We start from the raw sequence: 21,335 nt of genomic DNA, 5'->3' as shown, positions 1-21,335 counted from the left end.
ATGTCACATGTTGCTAGCCTGAGAAAAGATCAAATTTCAAAATTCAAGGTATGGTTTCTACTGAATGTGTGCTACTTGCACCATCATGAAGTCGAAAAATCCTAAATTGAATCATTTTAAGTAGGGGACTGTCTGTATATGTTTATATTCTAAAAATTACAAATAGTGCTCTTAGGGGGGAAAAAAGAAGGGGGAATGCTTAAAAGACGAAGTACAGTCCTCCCTCAGTAACCACAAGGGATTGGTTACAGGACCCCCTGCGGATACTAAAATCCATGAATACTCAGGACCTCTATGTAAAAGAGTGCAGTATTTGCCTACAACATATGCATAGCCTCCTGTATACTTTAAATCATTTCTAGGCTACTTATAATACCTAATACAATGTAAATGCTGTGTAAATAGTTGCTGGTGGGCAGGAAATTAAACTTTTGCTTTTTGGAGCTTTCTAGAATTTTTTATTTTTCGGATATTTTGGAGCTAAGGTTGGTTGAATCCGAGGATGTGGAACCCATAGATAGGGAAGGCTGACTGTACCATATTTCACTGCTTCAAGAACACACATTTTTTCATTTAAAAAATTGGGGGCTTCCCTGGTGGCACAGTGGTTGGGAGTCCGCCTGCCGATGCAGGGAACACAGGTTCGTGCTCCGGTCCGGGAGGATCCCACATGCCACGGAGCAGCTAGGCTCCTGAGCCATGGCCGCTGAGCCTGCGCGTCCAGAGCCTGTACTCCGCAATGGGAGAGGCCACAACAGTGCGAGGCCCACGTACCGAAAAAAAAAAAAAATCGGGATGCTTCATATAATCCTTGTCAGTGAGACAGCAGTTGTGACATAACTGTCATTATGTATGTATCAAAATGTGAAGGATAGGGGTCAGCAACTTGGGGAAAATAACTCTGAAGACAATGATGGGGTCTTTTTAAGAAATCCTGTAATCATCAATTCTCTTGATGGTAAAGAGGAAAATGTATGGAAAAACAGGGACATTAACAACTCTAAGTTGAAAATTAATTTAGAACACTGTGTGTAAAGTGTTAATTAATTAATCTTTAATTTATATCATTTATAATTACCATTTCTTCTCACAAAAGTGACACATATACACATGCACAAACATACTCACATGATACATTTTTTCATACAATATGGTACCAAGAGAAAAATTCAAGTGGTCCATATTTCACCACCCAGATTATTATTCAAGACATTAAAATAGGGCAAAAAAATCAGTTGTTTTATTCATATGCTGTATTGTGTTCACTTGTACTTTAGTTTTTAGACTGCTGCTATTCATAGATTACCTCTATTTCATAGATTAGTATCTCTAAGTTTTCAAAATCAAGTTTCTTATGCAATTCCCCAGTTTTTAACTAGTTATGTTTGTTAGGAACAGCATTATAAAGATTACAAAGAAATCAAGTGACAATGCATAGTTAAATTCGCAGGTTAGCTAAAAAGGACTATTATCTCCAAATGCATCTTTACCATAATAAATACTGTGAGAATACAGAACCTATAAGCTCTGTTATGGACTAAATTGTGTTCCCCTCAAATTCATATTTTGAGGACCTAACTCTCAATGTGACTGTATATGGAGACAGGGCCTATAAGGAGATATTTAAGGTTAAGTGAGGCCATAAGGGTAGGGTCCTAATCCAATAGGGCTGGTGTTCTTATTAGAGGAGGAAGAGGGACCACAGCCACCCAGACTGTGGTGTTTTGTTACCACCAGCTAAGATACTAATGAAGGCTCTTTATAGCATCATTTAAAAACATTAGACAATGTCTTCAATTTCAACTTGGGACATCCTCTCCTACTACAGTTCTAGCATCAAGAAGAAATATTCCTGGGAATTCCCTGGTGGTCCAGTGGTTAGGACTCCATGCTTTCACTGCTGAGGACCCAGATTCGATCCCTGGTCAGGGAACTAGGATCCCACAATCCGTGCATTGCAGCCGGGGTGGGAGTCGGGGGAGGCGCGACTGGATATTCCCTTCCATGCCTCTACCTGTTGATCAGTAAAATTGCAAGATTCTCACTTCCAGCACCTCTGGGTTTTTGGCTTCTGTGTCATTGCAGTGAGAGAGTGAGGTAGGGACGAAGGCTTTGGGATTGGTGTTTTGTGGAGAAAAAAGGTGGGAGAATGAGGTAACTGGAAGATGGGGACAAAGAAGAGGAACTGAAGAACTCTAGTGGGATGAGAATGAACGCTGCAATCAGGAGAGTTGGGCTCAAACTGCAACTATGCTCTTTACTGCTGTATGACCTTTGGAAAGTTATTTAACTTCTCTGGGTTCAGTTTCTTCATGTGAAATATTAGAAATAGAAATAATAATAGAAATAGGATAGCAATAATATCTACTTGGGGGTTAAATAAGACAGCATAGATGTAAGCAGTGGGTAAATGAAAGATGCACAAAATCATTAGCTGAATTAAGAGCATAGTTGCTCTGATATGCTCATCTACAGGATGTTATTTATTTACACAATTCTTCCCACTTTTAGAGGTATTCTGAAGCAAAGAAAGAGTATAATTTTTAAAATCAGATCTATGTTCAAATCCTAACTCCAACACTTAGTACCTATTTGACACTGGATAAGTTACTTAGCAGCACTGAGCTTCAGTTTTATTATCCTTAAAATGAGGCCAACAATGCTCACCTTATGTGGTTTATAGGGAATAAGTTAGATCAGATATGTAAAGTGCCTGACGGAGGCTAAGAGTTAATATTGTAAAGATGTCATTTTCTTCATAAAATAAGTGCATTCTTAATCCAAATTCCAATAGAGTGTTTCATGTAATTTGACAAGGTGTTCTAAAATTCATCTGGAAGAGACGATGTACAAAAATAGCCAAATGAAAAAGAACATCAGGAGAGTTTTGGTATTATATACGAAAATAGTATAAAGTTAACTAATTAAAACAGTATGGTATTAGCACAGGTATAGACAAGTAGATCAATGAAAAAGAATGGAGTCTAGAAACAGACCTAGATATATGTAGATTTTGTGTATCACATAAATATAAGCGTAAGAATAGGCTATTAAATAAAATGTTGGGCCAAGTGACTGTCCTTAAAAAACAATTCCTACCTATTCCATACACAAAAATAAATCCCAGGTGGATTCAAGTTTTAAGAGTTAAAAAAAAAACTAAAAGAGAAAATATGGAATATTTACAAGAAGGTTGGAAAGGTTCTAAGTTAGCGAGAAAACTGAGAAGCTGTCACTCTCACCATAAAGAGAAAGCTCATGTATTTTACTACTGTATTGCAATTTCTTCCCATTAGCAAAAATGCAGTGAATCCCAACCTCTAATGTGGTATTCTGAACAATATACAAAAATCCTCCTGTACTTAAAAACATTTTTAAATAGTCTTGTAAGTATAGAGAGACAATATGGCAATAGCTTTTATTTATTTATTTAGGCCATGCCATGAGGCATGCAGGATCTTAGTTCCCCCCCACTCCAGGGATCGAAATCGTGCTGCAACTACTGAAGCCTGCGTGCTTAGAGCCGATGTTCCGCAACAAGAGAAGCCACCACAATAAGCCCGTGCACCGTAACGAAGAGTAGCCCCCGCTCACCGCAACTAGAGAAAGCCTGCTCACAGAAACGAAGACCCAATGCAGCCAAAACTATTTTTTAAATAAAATAAAAATAAATATATACTATGCTCCCATGATTCTAAATTGCATTATGAAGTGGAGTTCTCAACAATTCACAATCATTTCCTTGAGATTAATGACATTTTAAAACTTAGAGCTCAAAAGAATCAGAAAAAGGACGTCAACTATATTAGGTAATCGAAGGCAAAGCAAAATTTAATTGCCTACAATATTTGATATTCTAAAGGTAAAATTTACTAATTCAATAAAGAGGAAAAATGTGCTAAGTGGGTTTTTTCTTTTTTGAATGACAAAATTTGGAATATGGTGTTTTGTTTTTCTTTTTGCGTTACGCGGGCCTCTCACTGTCGTGGCCTCTCCCGTTGCGGAGCACAGGCTCCGGACGCGCAGGCTCAGCGGCCATGGCTCACGGACCCAGCTGCTCCGCGGCATGTGGGATCTTCCCGGACCTGGGCACGAACCCGTGTCCCCTGCATCGGCAGGTAGACTCTCAACCACTGCGCCACCAGGGAGGCCCTGGATTATGTTTTAATTAACATGTTAACAAAGTATTTTCAAAAGCTTTATCTCAAGGTTTTATTCATCTGAATGGCTTTCAACTATGCATTGTCACTTGATTTCACAATGGAAAAATGATTTGTAACTGATTTACAACAGATCCAGCATTTTTAAGTGTAAATCTAGGAAAATGAAAGATTCATAGGTACTTCTCAGAGACACTTTCCATCATTCCGTTTTTTTCCTGAAGATCCCAGTTAAGTTGACCTCTTTGGCTAACAGAGTTATTTCTGGCCACTGTGCCTTTTCCCCTAGACTCAAAATTTCACTTCTATTCTCCTGTCACCTGCAGTAAGCAGGTATTCTTTTTAAGGTTTAATAAGTAATTTTACTGTTGGCAATTATTAGGAAATGACGAGATGGAGAAGTAGCAAACAGTATGAAAGAACTGAAGCTACAAAGTTAAAGCTCTCCCCATATATAATGTATGCAAAGAGACTAAACAAGATTTGTTAGATCTTCTATTGGTCTTTCCACTAATTCAATTCTAGTCTTAAAGCAACGCCAGCCTCCTATTGCCTAATCCCTTATTACTCAATAAGATCATTGCACTTTGGTTTTTGTTATACATGACAGTTTCTATTCCCACCTCTCCTATCTTTCAGAGGAAGGTAGGTCAGTAGAGATTGTTGTTAACTTGGGTGTCAGGAAAACACTCAATTACAACTAAGACAAAACTCCAGGCTCTCATCTCACATTCTTATTTTACTTTAAAAACTCTTCAACGTCATTTATTCTCTGACATCTTCAAAATTACTTTCCACATTAAAAACTCGGTAAATCTAACAACGAAAAGCTCTTGCTCTGGTGAGACGGGACTAAATGCTTCCTTCTAAAGAGGGAAACGTCGTGTGAAGTCTAACTTCTAAAGAGCGAGATGGAAGACCTTCGAAATTCGCAGAGGTGGCTTGACAGAAAGAAACGCCCTTGTTATTAGGTCGCAAACCCCTGGCCCCCTGTTGAAGCGGAAGCGCCCCGTACTCTTCTGTCCCGGTAAGCGGCAAGATGCTCCCGGGCTTTCGGGAAGCCGCCATGGAGGGCAAGCCCGGGCATCTTCAGCATAGTTATCTCACGTCCAGGCCCACAAGCCCTGCATAAGTTCGTCATAAACACACTAGGCTGAGATAGAAGCGCGGCCGAGGGGACGGGTCACGCAACTGTCAAATGAAGCCCACCCTCCCCTTGCCTATCCCCAAGGCGGCAAAACTTACCTACGCGGTTCTCCCTCCAGTTGCCTCAGGACCGCGACTACAACTCCCAGGAGGCTGCGCGGCGTACGGAGCAGCGTCCTTCCCAGAATGCAGCACAGTGGCGTCTCCATTCCTCCTTCTCCTTTCTCCGCTCCTCCTACTTTTCTACCCGGCGTCACCCGGGAGGGCAGGAGGTAGGTTGCGGGAGGGGACTCCGAACCTCGGCGTGTCGCGTCAGACGTTGGGAGGAGGACGAGGCAGGGAGCTGGGGGAGAATGGGAGGACGAAGGGGAGGGGAGAGGGGAGGGGAGGGTAAATAGTGGGCCAGGCAGGAAGATGGCGGCGGTAGCGGAGGTGTGAGTGGACCTGGGTCTCTGAAGCTAGATTTTCTTTTTCCCTCTTCCTCCCCTTTTCGTTTCCCCCGAGGTTGGCATCGAGGGGGCTGAGTTCGGGTGGCAGCGCCGGGCAGAGCGCAGGGGTCACGGCGACGACGACGACGGCGGCGGCTGACGGCTGGAAGGGCAGGCTTCCTTCGCCACTCGTCCTCCTTCCCCGGTCCGCTCGGTGTCAGGCGCGGCGGCGGCAGCGGCGCGGCGGGCGCACTTCGTACCTCCTCCAGCTCCCTCCTGCTCCCGAGTGGGCACTCCTTCCTTCGCCATCCTCCGACCCTTCACCCCGGGGACTGGGCGCCACCGCCGGCGCAGCTCAGGGAGCGGGGGCCGGTCTCCTGCTCGTCTGTCGCGCCTCCATGTCGGATAACCAGAGCTGGAACTCGTCGGGCTCGGAGGAGGATCCGGAGACGGAGTCCGGGCCGCCTGTGGAGCGCTGCGGGGTCCTCAGCAAGGTGAGCAGCCCGCGGGGCCGAGGACCCCTTGCCCAGACTCACCTGCGGCAATGCGAGCCGCTGAGGGCGTGGGGTGGGGCTGGGCGCTAGGCACAGACTCTGCCGGGGCGGGGGCTGCGGAATGTGCCGGGGTGTGGGCCCGAGTACTGCGGCACGAGTGCCCGGGCCAGGGTTGGGTGGGGGTGGGGGCAGAAGGGGACTCTCTTCCTCGCCTGCTCTGGGGCTTGGCGGCCTGGGACCGGGAAAGACCTGTCCCAACCCCGGCTCCTGTTTGAGAGCGGGATGCGCACCGTGACTTGGGACCCCGGGCGGCAGCTGTCCGGGTACAGCAATTTGGGTTGGGCAACAGCGGTACCCGAAGGACTGGGCATGGGAACCGTGCACCTCAGACCTCTCAAACGAGATTAGTCCGGAGATGCCAAGCAGAATAGGGTGGAGGGGTTTCTGCAGACCTTGCTTTTGAGACAGAAGCCGGAGCAATTTGGCTTGGTGCTGAAATCTGAGGTGGTAAACTATGCCAGGCTAGACGTAGTGAAAGATCTCAATGAGAGGAGCTTTGTACTTTTCCCCATACTCTTTACCCCAGTTCAGAGAAGAGCTATTGAATAGTTAGGTGATAGGTACAAGAAATATTCATAGTAACATGAAACCTGTCAGAATGGAGACCGACCTTTAGTCCAGGAAGAAGAGCATTATTTAATAGTAAAATATTCTTGCAGTTAGTCGGCCAGAGTAAGGAAAAGACATCTTACTTTTACTAGATTTTTTAAAACCACTTTTCCAGAATTTTTGCAAAGCAGATAGTCATTTGTAGAGTTTGAAAGCTAATTGAAATGGATGAGGCCCTTTTTAAGAGAGAAGGTGGGTGATCTTTTCTTTTGGTAGTACATAGTTTGGGGTTTGTTGTTGGGGGTTTATTTTGTTTTCTTTTTCTTTTTGGTTTTTTTTTTTTTTTAACGTTTTTGCTATGAGAAGATCCACATTGTCTTTTTTACTTCCTTCTCTCTTCCTGTTAAACTTTTATAAATGGCTGGAGCTAGCAGTTAACTTGGAGAGGGGGAGCAAGGTCCAGTCTCTCAACAAGCTGGTCATAAGATCCTAGATCATGTGCAGCCACTGGCTATTAAGAAATCACCCTGCTTCCAGTATACATACTTTGGCTAAGCATTGGGACGTTGTTTGTGGAATTGTTTCATATTAGCTTTTATATTGTCTTTAGAAGGCTGAGAAAGGACCTAAGAAAGGCATCAGTATGTCAGAACTGATGCTTGCGAGTGTTAACTTTCATTTGCATACAGAAAAATTATGGTGTGTGTTGATACTGTGATCATTATTGGAATTTCAGTGAAAAGTTTTCAGTAAAGTGAAGCTCCCTAGGGTTTCTTTGGATTAAATGTATCTTGTAATTTTAGAATCTGTATTGAACACGTTGTGCAGTAGGTATACATTTCTCTTTGGAACTGTTATGAAATGGGCTCTTTGCCTCTCAGTGATTCAAGTAATGTTCACTAATTTTTTCTCATTAAATGAGAAGCAGACTTCCAAGTTAGTATTGTGGAGTGTTAGGTATTTTACAAAACAAGCTGTACTTTTGAACTATTGATCATCAGTTTTTTGGGGGTAGGAGGATCGTAGTGATTGGTGGAGTCACCAGTGCTCTGAGTATGTACTGTATTTGAGTATCTGAGTATCACTTATGCAGAGCAGTGTAGTAAGTGTATACTTTATGACAAAAAAATGGAAGACTATCTCCTTGATATCTAAGTGTCTAGAAATGTAGTATTTGACCACTTCTTTGGTTCGTAAATAACTTCATTGTTGCTGCATACATAGAATCAACATAGTTTTGGTGTTCTTCTTAACAGCTATGAAGGAAATTTCCCTGAAATTTAACAATTTATGGTTATATATGTTTTCTTGGAAGCTTTTTAATCAATATTTTTTATTGAATGTATGCTTTTAAATTTAAAGGACATATATATTTTCAGCTTTTGTATTCACCTGGTAATTTTAAACAAAATTAGAACTCAGCCTCTGTTCTTTTCCTTCTGCTTAGTAATGTAGTTAAGTCCAAATACTAATTTGTTTTGTCCCCTCCACTCCTCCCTCCCCACAAATGGAGTGAATTTGGAATGGTGGTGGTGGAGTAAACTTGTACACCAGCCCAAAGGTTATTTTTAATATAAACATGTTTTCTACAGACTCGCTTCTTAGGCACATAAGTTCCAAAAATACTGGATAGACAATAATTCTAGGTGGTTATAACAAATATCAAGGTAGATTGTGGATGGGGAAAGATTCATGCCTTAGTAGGACTTGAGAGCAACTAAGCCTTGGTCAGTCTCATCCAATTCCTTCTGAATTCCCTCCATCCTTTTTATCTTATCTTTACCTTAACGTTTTCTCCACATACCTGTTGACTGAAATTCTGTCCATGTGTAGAGTCCATCTCTATTCTTTTCATGAAGACTTTTCTTATTTCACCAACCATCCCAGAGCTCCTTCCCTTGAATTCCTATAGCATTTTATTTGTAACTTGCTTCTGACTCTTACTCTAAATGTATTTTTTTTCTTCTTGAATTTATGCTTGCTGGACTGTTGGAGGCAGGAATGTTTGCTTCTCCTGCAGTGTCTGCATATTGCCTTGTCTCTGTTAGATGGGGAAGAGCGAGGGAATGTTATGAGGGTAGAGAAAAGGCAAAAATCTGCCTTCTAGCTGTGAATAGGAGTTAACATTTTCTGCGTAAATCCTGAAGCTTATGTAATTATTGGGTCCTCTGTAAGAAAACAATATGAAAATATGGACACATGATTTCTAGGGCCCCTTCTGTCACTTTGGAAGGTGTCTGTTCTTGTGAGCTTCCCTGAAGGTTTCTAAGCTTTATTAGCTATGCATAGCTCTGCCTCCAACTGAGAAAATACTGTGTGCCTGGCAGTGTTCTAAGTCTATTCTTGCTTAATGTTAAACAACTTTAAGAGGTAGAGTTTGACAAACAAACAAACAAGCAAACAGGTAAGTAACTTGGCCACAATCATGGTTAGTAGCTTTCTGATAGGCAGTAATTGGAAGCGAGGTAGGATTAAGGTATGCCAGTCTAAACGATTTGTATTACAGGCAGTTGGGAGTTGTTCATGTAAGTTTTGGAGCTGGAGGCTCAATGAGGTTAATATGTAAGATAAGTAAGCAAAATATGCCTAATAAATAAATAAGATTATGTAAGTTATGAAATAAAAAGCAGAAGATTTCAGAGGTAAGGTTATTAAGCCTTCTCAGGAATCCAGGAACCTGATAATTTGATTGGATTACTTGAAAATAAAGGAGTCAGATTTAAGGGTTTAATAGGAAGGAAAGATGAATAGGAGTTGATAATGGGCTATAAAGATTAAGAAGGAACAGTCAGGTATTGAGTATCTCCTAGGAATATAGTAGGTGTATTCATGATTTTATTCACCCATTCAAATGACTGAGGAAAGAAACTGAAGTTCAGAAAAGTTAAATAATTTGTCAGAACTTTTTACACAGCTGGTAAAAGTAGTTGAGTCTCTCTGATGTTGTATCCACTGCTCTGTCCATACAGTACAGGAACACTGAGCCAGGTTTGAGTCAGAATGGCTGTGGCAGTAGCAGTATAGCCAAGGAAATAGAAACAGAGGGGAATGTGCACCCTATGGGTGGAGGTAAATTTAGTTTTGTATGTAACCATCATTATTTCAAGTCCCTGTCTTAAGTGGTAGTAAATCGCAGGGAGTTAAAATGAAGATATAGTGATTAGAGAGCCCTCAGGAAAGAATGAGTTAAATTGCCAACATGGATAAGCTCTCAGGGAGGGGCTGTAATGATGGAGTTTAGAAGATATGAAAGCTGAACCATCTCAAACCTGTGGAATTAGGAAATAGTAAAGAAAAGATTTCTCTGAGCCAATGCAGTATATTTTTAACAATCCATTGGCAGATAGTTTTTGAGTTAGCAGATAGTTTTTGGAATTGTCTGTACTTAAAACCCCAGAGCATAAAAATATGCAATATAAACAATTCCCATAGAGGTTACATTTCTGCCTTTGCAAGTTTATTGATTGTGATCTTCACTGTGCAGCAGCGAAACTTTAGCAACACAGAAACCATTTGTAGGTACTGGAAACAGATAATCCAAGTATGTTTTTGAAAACCAGTTTTATGTTTGTATTTTACTCTTGATTTTGAAAAATAGATCTTCAGAGAAACTTAGAAAATGAATTAACTATTCTATAATATTGAGTTCTGTGGAGGTAAAAATAAAGTTGATATAGACTTACTAAAGATTAATAATCTATTTTTATTTTAATGTAGTCGTAAACATCATACATTTTCATGTAGGAATAACTTACAACAAAAATAGAGTTTTGGCCATGATTGACTTCTACTTCTGTTGATTCAGAAGGCTTCATGCAGTACTTGGTGTAGGAGAATGACAGACTGTATAGCCAAACTTACTTTTCTATTGAATATGTCAATTATGGCAGGGACCAAAACAATTTAAGAGTTTTGAAGGTGGTGAGGAGGGGAGGATGAAAGCACACAAAGAGTAAAGCAGAATTTTTAACTGAAATGTGCTTCAGTTTTATTCCTCAAATATTAGAAGAAAATGTTATATTTTATTATCAATTTATAATTTTGTAGAAATTACTGAAAATTATATACAATTTGGAAAAATTTAACTTTTCACTTTTTTTTAAACTGTTTATAATTAAGTTAGGACTTTTCACATTTTGGTTTTAAACTTAGATTCACTGCTGTTTCAGAAAGTTTGGATTTCTAAAATACTGACTTAATTTTTTGTCTTCTCCTCCAGTGGACAAACTACATTCATGGGTGGCAGGACCGTTGGGTAGTTTTGAAAAATAATACTCTGAGTTACTACAAATCTGAAGATGAGACAGAGTATGGCTGTAGAGGATCCATCTGTCTTAGCAAGGCTGTCATCACGGTAAGCTCCTGTTCTCCTTCATTCAACAAATATTTATTGAGCATAAGTTATACACCAGGAGCCTATTCTAGGGGCTTGGGATATGTCTATGAACAAAACAGATTAAGATCCTTGCTCTTGTGGAGCGTGCATTCTAATATTTTTTTCCATAAAATTATTTTAGAGTGTATTACTACACACTGTTATTTTATATAGACATGTAGTATTTATCTAGTTGGTTACAGCAAGCCATTAAACAAGGGCTTCAGAAAAAAAGATGTTAGACTGCTTCATATCTGATAGATTGGGACAGTTACTTGGTGAGTTATTGAAAAAGTTAAAGCAGGAAAATAAAAAGATACATATCTTAACATTTTAAAATTTTGACTTAAAATATATAAATCTAAATTCACTTACCAACTTTTTGATGTAGAGCTAACAGTATATCTTTGAATATGGAGTTGAGAGAAGTTGTTCTTATGTAAAGTATTATATCCATAATGCCTGATTTGCAATTTCCAGTTTTGATTCTCTAAAGTGGAATAAAAACTTAAAGATACTTTGAAAAACCCTAAATATAGGTTCCTCTTTTTGACTTTTAATGTTTTTCCCTAATATTTTGCAGATATCTCACCTTTATTTAATATAATACCTTTTAAAAGAATGACTCACCTTTATTGAGTCATTCTACTTAGCTTGCATTCAATGTAGTTTACATAGAAACAGCTCTCTTTGCTCTTGTATTCCATAGATTTACATGATGTTTAAGTTATGTAAGAACTACAGCAAGTAAACTGGCATAAACAGGTTTAGGAACAACCAAATGACTTGTTAAACATGTAACTCAACTAGTGGGCCAGAAGTGCCTGAATATACTAAAAATAGCATACTAGTTGAGAGTGGTCAGTGTGTCGAGATGTATTTAAGAAAGGGCAAAAAAAAAAGGTATTGTCTAAGGCAGGTCAGTTAAATGGAGGTCATTTAAGGAAGCTATTGTAGTTAAAACCTAAAAATGGGTGTGTTAAAACAATCATAGATTTTACTGATACATTCAAAGAGAATTCATGTTAAGTTAGAGTTTATATTGTTTATAAAGATAAATGGTGTACTTTGGATATGTGTTGATATCTAAATATGACTTACATATGTTTATGTTACACATTTAAGTAAAACCATATAGTATTTTTCCATCACTTTTCATACATTCTGCCCCTCTTATATATTCAGAGTTTGAAAATAAAAGCTTAGTTGGATATTGAGTTGGAAAAACTTAATAGAGGGGTTGTTTGGAAATGTTCAGAATGAAACTACTACGACTCCATTATTATGGACAATTTTAAAGAAATAGTTTGAACATAAAGGCTGACTATTTGGACTGGTATGTGGTACGTTATAATGTACTTTTGAAATTATATCTATTGATAGTTAATATTTTGGGGTTTTATTTCTCTTGAGATAGATCACTGTTCATGCTAGAGTAAAGAATCATGGATAGTAATGTACTTTACAATTTTGAAATGTCTTCCCTTGGTTCTTCCCCTTCTTCCTCCTTTTGCATATTGTTGGATACTTGTTAGTTACAGTGTTTGTTTAACTCTTTGAAAATAGTTTATATCTTTATTGTTTCCTAACTAGTAGTATTCCTAGAGTACCATGCTAGTTTAAATTTAGTTATTCTGTCTTGAATTATGGACTGTGGTAATAGTGCATGGCTTATTTGGGGAAAAGAAAAACTTTTAATAAATATTTACATTGCATCTGCTCAGGAAAAAACAATGTGTTAGTTCTTCGTAGATTTTTTGTTCTTGTTATTTTGGTATTTTTGTTATCTGTATTTGCTTATAGGACTTTTCATTGTGGTTCATAATCAAAGAAATGAGTAGGAAAGCAAGACAATTTGAAACATTGAAGGGACCTAATGGAAGTACTCACTGGGCTAAGTGGTAGTAGAGAAGGTAAAAAAAAAAAAAAAGAATGAAGCAGCAGAATCTGAGTGGTAGTTAGTCTTCGCTGTAGTTAACCAGGTGGTATGGAGAAACACAAGTATTTATATTCGTGAACTTCTTCAACTCTTTTCCTATTCTGTTGGTTCATAAGTTCACTTACATATTTCAAGGAAATTACAAAATATAACTGAATTCAGTGAACTTCTCAGAATGAAGTTTACAAATAGAGTATGTATTTGAGTTAAATTTTTAAAATGTAATACTAACCTCTGTTAAATAGGTATCTTGTGCTTTTCTTAAATATGGGATATTATATGTATCAATTCATCTCTGAAGGCAAAGAATAAATATGGTTGAATTTGTGCACGTGACATCCTTATGAAGTTGACACTATTCATATATGAGGAAATCTGGACTTGAAGAGTTGTGACTTTACTGTAACCATTCATTAACATATTTATTATTTGTTGGTGAACCTAATGTTTGAGCCCACCTTTTCTGATAGAACCTAATTCATTGTTAAATTGACTATTATTTTAGCTTAACAATTAAGTCATTCCTTATTCAAATCATGTTCTTTAGTTATGTGATAATAAATTGAGTGAAATACTTTCAAGGAACAAAATATTTCCTGGGGGAATTTGTTACCTGGAAATAATTCTTAATGTGAAGGGATTGGGAATAAGTTAATGAGAGGAAAAAATAGTATTCTGTCACTTTTTGGGAAATCAGCTATTTGTATATTTAATGTTTGTAGAAAGTTGAATTTCTCAATTATTATAGTTTAATAGTTATTTGCTTAAGACCCAGTCCCTGCTACAAAACTTTCCATGTAGTAGATGTTCAATATATGTTGGTTGTGTTTCATCAATCAAAAGCAATGTTTATGGAGTATTTAAACTGTTATTTATTTTTTAAGTTCTGTTTTTAAATAAAGTACACGTGGTAAAAAAATATACTCCGTGGCGTGAAGAGGTTTAAAAAGTAAATGCTTCTGTTTACTCTTAGTCCTGCGCTCAAGATGAAACCAAAGTCAAATTTTTGGTCTGTTCTTCCAGATACTATGTATGCCTATATAAGCATTTATTTGCTTATATCTTTCATTTTCATTTACACAGATAGCATCATACTAAATCTATCGTTCTGCACCTTGTTTTCTTTTAATATGTCTTGGACATTTACTACATTTTGTTGAATATTGCGGATGTACCATGTCTTATTTATTTGCCCCTTCCCTGTTCTTGGAAATTTACATCATGTTTAAATTTGTTTTACTACAAACACTCTTGAAACAAACATATGTAGTATTGAAAAATTTTTTTTATAGTTACTGTCAAATGCCCTTTCAAAAGTACCACTTTTTTTTTTTTTTTTTTTTTTGCGGTATGCGGGCCTCTCACTGTTGTGGCCTCTCCCGTTGTGGAGCACAGGCTCCGGACGCGCAGGCCTAGCGGCCATGGCTCACGGGCTTAGTTGCTCCGCGGCATGTGGGATCTTCCCGGACCAGGGCACGAACCCGTGTCTCCTGCATCGGCAGGCGGATTCTCAACCACTGCGCCACCAGGGAAGCCCCAAAAGTACCACTTTTTATTCCTACAAATAGCACATGAGTGTCCCTATTTCCCCATACCCTCAAATATATATGTTTTTAATTTGGTTGCACCAGGTCTGTTGTGGCAGGCGGGCTCCTTAGTTGCGGCAGGCAGGCTCCTTAGTTATGGCTCCAGGCCTTCTTAATTGCTGCACACGGGCTCCTTAGTTGCTGCATGGGAACTCTTAGTTGCAGCATGTGTGTGGGATCTAGTTCCCTGACCAGGATCAAACCCAGGCCCCCTGCATTGGGAGTGTGGAATCTTATCCACCTTGCCACCTGGAAAGTACGTCCATACTCTTAAGTACTGAGGAAGTCAGGTTTTGGCAAATGTTAAAAATATTTGGCAAACTGCTAGATAAAAATGGTGTCTCATTATTTTAAGTTGCACTTTTTTATTCAAGAGGGTAATTTCATATGTTTATAATTCATTTTTTCCTCTTCTCATCGCTTGTTCATCTCTTTCTCAGTTATTGATTTGTAGAAGCTCTTTATATCATGATATTTGGCAATTTGTCATATTTATTGCAAATGTTTCCCCCCAAGGTTGTCATTGTCTGTTTTTTCTTTCCTTATTTTATATTCTTTTTAAGCCTTAACAGAAATTAAAAAATTTTATGTGCTCTTATTGACCTTTTCCTTTATGGCTTCTGTATTTAGTTATGTTTAACTAAAACATAACTCAAAGACTATAACTCTATATAAATGTAGTTACATTTTCATCTACAATTTTACATTTGAATTTGATTCCTGTGGGAGTTATTTTAGTATAAGAAGTAATGTGGGAATTTAGCTTTTTAATTTTTTCCCAAATGGCTAACCATGTAGTCTAATACCATTAATTGAAAAATTACCTTCCCCTCAATGGTTTGAAATGTTACCTCTATTGTATATTACATTACCATGTGTATTTGAGGTTGTTTCTGGACTCTCTTCTCTTCAGTTGGTTTGTCTATTCCTTTTTGTACCATATTTAAAATTATATTGCTAATACTTCATTAATCAGTTCTTTAAACTGCTAATGATCCTTTTGTGAAAATAAAAGAAATGGTTTGTTTGTAGCTACTGAGATTAGAAGACATTTCAGGAATTAGGTAGGTAGAGATTTTTGGTAAAATGGAAATAGTAATGTCTTTAGAATTAGTTTGCCTAAGCTCTGTCTATAGTCCCAAGTCTTACCTTAGGTATCTGACTTTGTATACCTACTATCTTATAAAACTTCTTTAATTACCAAATGAATGAGATTCATATTATTCTTATTATAGGTTGGATATAGTAAAATTTATTCACCAATTTAGTGTTTCAATATTCTCAGACAGAAAACTGAAAGGTAGTGAAAATGTTTACTGCTACATTGAAAAAAATTTTAACCCAAGTAGCTCTTAAGTAGGTAGGGGTTAGAAGGGAAGAAGTTTAAAGATCCTGGCACAATTAAAGAAGCCAACAGAGATGTAAAAGAAAGGGAAGGGGGCTTCCCTGGTGGTGCAATGGATAAGAGTCTGCCTGCCAATGCAGGGGACACGGGTTCAATCCCTGGTCTGGAAAGATCCCACATGCCGTGGAGCAACTAAGCCCTGTGCACCACAACTACTGAGCCTGTGCTCTAGAGCCCACGAGCCACAACTACTGAAGCCCGTGTGCCTAGAGTCCTTGCTCTGCAACAAGGGAAGCCACTGCAATGAGAACCCTGTGCACCGAAACGAAGAGTAGCCCCCACTCGCTGAAGCCTGTGCACTGAAACGAAGAGTAGCCCCCCCTCGCTGCAACTAGAGAAAGCCTGCGCGCAGCAACGGAGACCCAACGCAGCCAAAAATAAATAAATAAAATTAAAATTAAAATTAAAAAAAGAAGAGATAGGGAAGTGTTCAAAATTGAAAAGGATCATTAAACAAAAAATTTTTTAAGTGCCAAATAAAGAGTAGTGAGATCTAAACGGTTTTTGAGTAAATTATTTCTCAGTAAAACTGGAAGAAAAAAATTTTTTTAATTTTTAAAGTTTTCGAATGTGGGATTTAAAAGTAAAAAATTGTGATTTAAATTGATGTTCAGCAAATTGGATCTCACCAAAGATGAGTAGGGCCATAACTAATCATCATACAAGGGACTCCAGATTAGTAAGAAGTTCACTTTTTATCAAATGTGCAATTTTGCTCTATTGAACTGTGTTAGTAAGAACCAAACGAAAGAGAGGAAGGTATATCGACCAGTAAAAAACATTAGATAGATATAGTTGATAATTCTCTTCATTTGAGGAGCATTTGCCAGTGAATTTCTAAAGAAATTAAAACCTTATACTACTAAGATTTATGCCTTTAGAAACTAATATTATCTGATCAGCAGTTCATTTAGAAATAATTATCTTCCATCTTTAGTTAACTGGAATGTAACTCGAATAATGAAACTCAAATAATTAGATATAGTGGGAAATATTTAAAATATTTGGTGAGAGGTTTTGGAAGAGGAAAAATATAAAGAAAGATACCAGTTGAAATGTAGAGCCAAGAATGTTGAAATAGCTTATCCAAAATTATGTAATTACAAAATGTGTTACTTTGTTAGGGTTGCCATAACAAAGAACCGCAAAGTGGGTGTCTTTTTTTTTTTTTTAATTGAAGTATAGTTGACTTACAGTGTTTCAGGTGTATGGCAAAGTGATTCAGATATATGTGTGTGTATATATGTATATACATATATCTGTGTATATATATATATACAGATATATGTATATACATATATATGTATGGATTCTTTTCCATTGTAGGTTATTATAAGATACTGAATCTAGTTCCCTGGTTTATACAGCAGGTGCTTGTTGTTTATCTATTTTATATACAGTAGTTTGTATCTGCTAATCCCAAACTCCTAATTTATCCCTCCCTCACCCCCTTTCCCTTTTGGTAACCATAAGTTTGCTTTCTGTGGCTATGAGTTTATTTCTGTTTTGTAAATAAGCTCATTTGTATCATTTTTTAAGATTCCACATATAGGTGGTATCATATATTTGTCTTTCTCTGTCTCATTTACTTCACTTAATAATCTCTAGGTCCATCCATGTTGCTGCAAATGGCAATATTTCATTCTTTTTTATTATGGCTGAGTAATATTCATATTTTATACACACACACACACACCCCACATCTTCATTATCCATTCATCTGTCAGTGGATATTTAGGTTGCTTCCATGTCTTGGCTGTTGTAGATAGTGCTGCAGTGAACATTGAGGTGCATGTATCTTTTCAAATTATCATTTTCTCTGGATATATGCCCAGGAGTGGGATTGCTGGCTCATGTGGCAACTCTATTTTTAATTTTTTAAGGAAATTGCATCCTGTTTTCCATAGTGGCTACAGCAATTTACATTCCCACCAACAGTGTAGGAGGGTTCCCTTTTCTCCGTACCCTCTCCAGCATTTGTTATTTGTAGACTTTTTAATGATAGCCATTTTGACTGATATGAGGTGATATCTCATTGTAGTTTTTTTGGTTTTTGTTTTGTTTTTTGCAGTACGCGGGCCTCTCACTGCTGTGGCCTGTCCCGTTGTGGAGCACAGGCTCCGGACGCACAGGCTCAGCGGCCATGGCTCATGGGCCCAGCTGCTCCGCGGCATGTGGGATCTTCCCAGACCTGGGCATGAACCCACATCCCCTGCATCAGCAGGCAGACTCTCAACCACTGTGCCACCAGGGAAGCCCTCATTGTAGTTTTGATTTGCATTTCTCTAATAATTAACGATGCTGAACATCTTTTCATATGCCTCTTGGCCATCTGTATGTCTTCTTTGGGAAAACATCTATTCAGGTCTTCTGCCCATTTTTAATTGGTTGGGGTTTTTTTTGATATTGAGCTGTATCCCTAACTTACTTCTTTTTATTACCGAGCACTGTTCCACAGTATATATGTACCAAAGTTTGTTTATCCATTCACCACCTGATAGATTTATGTTTCCAGTTTGGGGCTACCATAAGTAAGGCTGCTAAACATTCAAGTACAGGTCTTTGTGTAAATGTTTTATTTCTCTTGGGCAGATACCTAGGAATGGGATTGCTGGGTCCTATGGTAAGTGTATGTTTAACTTTATTAGAAACTGCCAGGGACTTCCCTGTTGGTCCAGTGGTTAAGACTTTGCCTTCCAATGCAGGGGGTGTGGGTTTGATCCCTAGTGGGGGAACTAGATCCCACATGCCTTGAGGCCAAAAAACAAAGCATAAAACAGAAGCAATATTGTAAGAAATTCAATAAAGACTTAAAAAATTGTCCACATAAAAAAAAGAAATCTTTTTTTAAATTGGGGTATAATTGTTTTACAATGTTGTGTTAGTTTCTACTGTACAGCGAAGTAGAGTTCCCTGTGCTATAAAGCAAGTTCTTTTTTTTTTAAATAACAACTATTTATTTATTTATTTAATTTTTGGCTGCATTGGGTCTTGGTTGCTGCATGTGGGTTTTCTCCAGTTGCAGTGAGCGGGGGCTAACTCTTTGTTGCAGTGTGCAGGCTTCAGTAGTTGTGGCACGTGGTCTCAGCAGTTGTAGCTTGTGGACTCTGGAGCGCAGGCTCAGTAGTTGTGGCACACAGGCTTAGTTGCTCCGTGGCATGTGGGATCTTCCTGGACCAGGGCTCGAACCTGCCTCCCCTGCATTGGCAAATGGATTCTTAACCACTGCACCAAGAGGGAAGTCCCTGTGTAGCAGGTTCTTCTTAGTTATCTATTTTATACATATTAGTGTATATATGTAAATCCCAATCTCCCAATGTATCGCACCCCCCGCCCCCCTGCTTTCCCACCTTGGTGTCCATACATCTGTTCTCTACATCTGTGTCTCTATTTCCTTTTTTTTTATTTTTAAAAAAGAAAGAAACAGCTAAACTGTTTTCCAAAGTGGCAGTACCATTTTATATTTCTACCAACAGTGTATGAGAATTCCAGTTGCTCAGCATTTTTGTCAGTACCTGTTTTTTTGGGTTTTTTGTTTGTTTGTTTTGTTTTTTATCTTAACTATTCTAGTAGGTGTGTAGTGATATCTCATTGTGGTTTCAATTTGCATTTTCCTAATGACTAATGATGTTGTATGTCTTTTCATCTGCTTTTTATTTATATCTCTTTGATGGTATGTCCAAATCTTTTGTCTCTTTTCATCTTCTTAATATTGAGTTATGAAAGTTCTTTATATATTCCAGATACCATAATTTCAGACATGTTTTTGGCAAATATTTTCTGCCAGCCTAACAGACTGATTTTTGTCACTGTCATTAGAAAATAAATTACATTTGAATGTATATTCTGTTGAATTTTTGGGAACCTTTGAAACTTATTTATTTCCCAGAGTAGTTTCCAAAGATACCAGCACTATTGTTAGTTCTTTTCTTAGGTTATTTGTATGGAGGCAACATTTCTCACAATTATTTTAATTTTAATTTTTTAGTTGGGTCTACAGTGGCACACTGCCATTTAATTAAAGTGACAAAGCTTTAGATTTAAAGTTACAAGCTGACAACTCATCATGTAGTGATTTCACCAGGGAAGCTGGTATTACTGTTGAATTTCTTCCTTGGAGTGAGTGCTGTGTAGGCTTGATCTCTGTCCTTTCTTCATCTAAGGAAGGAAACCATAGCTGATAAAAAGAATGAGATAGGACTTCCCTGGTGGCACAGTGGTTGAGAGTCTTCCTGCTGATGTAGGGGACACGGGTTCATGCCCCGGTCCGGGAAGATCCTACATGCTGCAGAGCAGCTGGGCCCGGCCGTGAGCCGTGGCTGCTGAGCCTGCACGTTCGGAGCCTGTGCTCCACAACGGGAGAGGCCACAACAGTGAAAGGCCCACAAACCAATAAAGAATGAGATACGCTCTTAGTCCCCAAGTAGAGATATATGTTATGCAACAATTGCTTCTTTTAAAAATATATGTTCTTACTAGTGAGGATTTATCACTTAAAAAAGAAAAAGATCATTTATAAATTGATTATAAGGAATCAAGAGACCAAGAAGTCATGACCAGTTGAAGCTCATCCAGAAGTTAAGGTGGTCTCTAAAGTGATAATGTCTTGACGGTGGGAGATCGGGTTGGGTAATAATTTTTGAAAACTTATGTATAAACCCAATTTCATAAAGTGAGGTTTTCTCCTGTTATGAAGGACTTCAGGTGGTTTCATTTGGCTTTTAAAAAATTAGGAAGTTCATCCAGGTAAAGATTCATCTACTCTATCTCCTTGCCCATAAAAAGAATAGTAAAGTGGTAAAAAAATTTTTTAATCCCAAAAGGGAGAAAAGTGAGGAGACAATAGAAAACAGAATTTTAGAAGCTGGAAAACATGGACAAGTACGAAGTGAGTTTATAGATCTGAGAAATCCAACTCCTAAGCTATGAGTTGGGAATGCTGTGAACTAGATTTACATCACAACTATATAATACTTCAGCAGTACCAGATACCTCTTGAAATAAGAATTGGGAGTGGAAGTTGTAAATAAGGAAGATGAGTCAAATATCAGTTTAAGAAACAATCAGGGCTTCCCTGGTGGTGCAGTGGTTGAGAATCTGCCTGCCAATGCAGGGGACACGGGTTTGAGCCCTGGTCTGGGAAGATCCCACATGCTGCCGAGCAGCTGGGCCCGTGAGCCACAATTACTGAGC

General features: G+C 38.4%; 2 protein-coding genes across 6 annotated transcripts in view; one reads left to right on the top strand and one right to left on the bottom strand.

The window, feature by feature from the left end:
• Positions 1-6,446, bottom strand: part of POLK (DNA polymerase kappa) — a 78,155-nt gene extending 71,709 nt beyond the window's left edge. For 2 of the 3 annotated variants that reach the window (XM_059062747.2, XM_067031165.1), the window contains exon 1: positions 5,406-6,141. The gene's annotated coding sequence lies outside the window, so the exon portion shown is untranslated. Of the gene's footprint in view, positions 1-5,405 lie in introns of all 3 variants that reach the window. The other variant, XM_059062744.2, reaches the window with a different exon arrangement.
• Positions 5,493-21,335, top strand: part of CERT1 (ceramide transporter 1) — a 127,329-nt gene continuing 111,486 nt past the window's right edge. Inside the window, exons 1-3 of one of the 3 annotated variants that reach the window (XM_059062761.2) lie at positions 5,493-5,578; positions 5,823-6,228; positions 11,057-11,191. In XM_059062761.2, the coding sequence (XP_058918744.1) occupies positions 5,493-5,578; positions 5,823-6,228; positions 11,057-11,191 (627 nt within the window). The other 2 variants (XM_059062758.2, XM_059062760.2) reach the window with 2 other exon arrangements.

This window comes from Kogia breviceps, chromosome 4 (genome assembly GCF_026419965.1).
Source record: "Kogia breviceps isolate mKogBre1 chromosome 4, mKogBre1 haplotype 1, whole genome shotgun sequence".
NCBI lineage: Eukaryota > Metazoa > Chordata > Mammalia > Artiodactyla > Physeteridae > Kogia > Kogia breviceps.
This window is presented reverse-complemented; position numbering and strand designations above follow the sequence as displayed.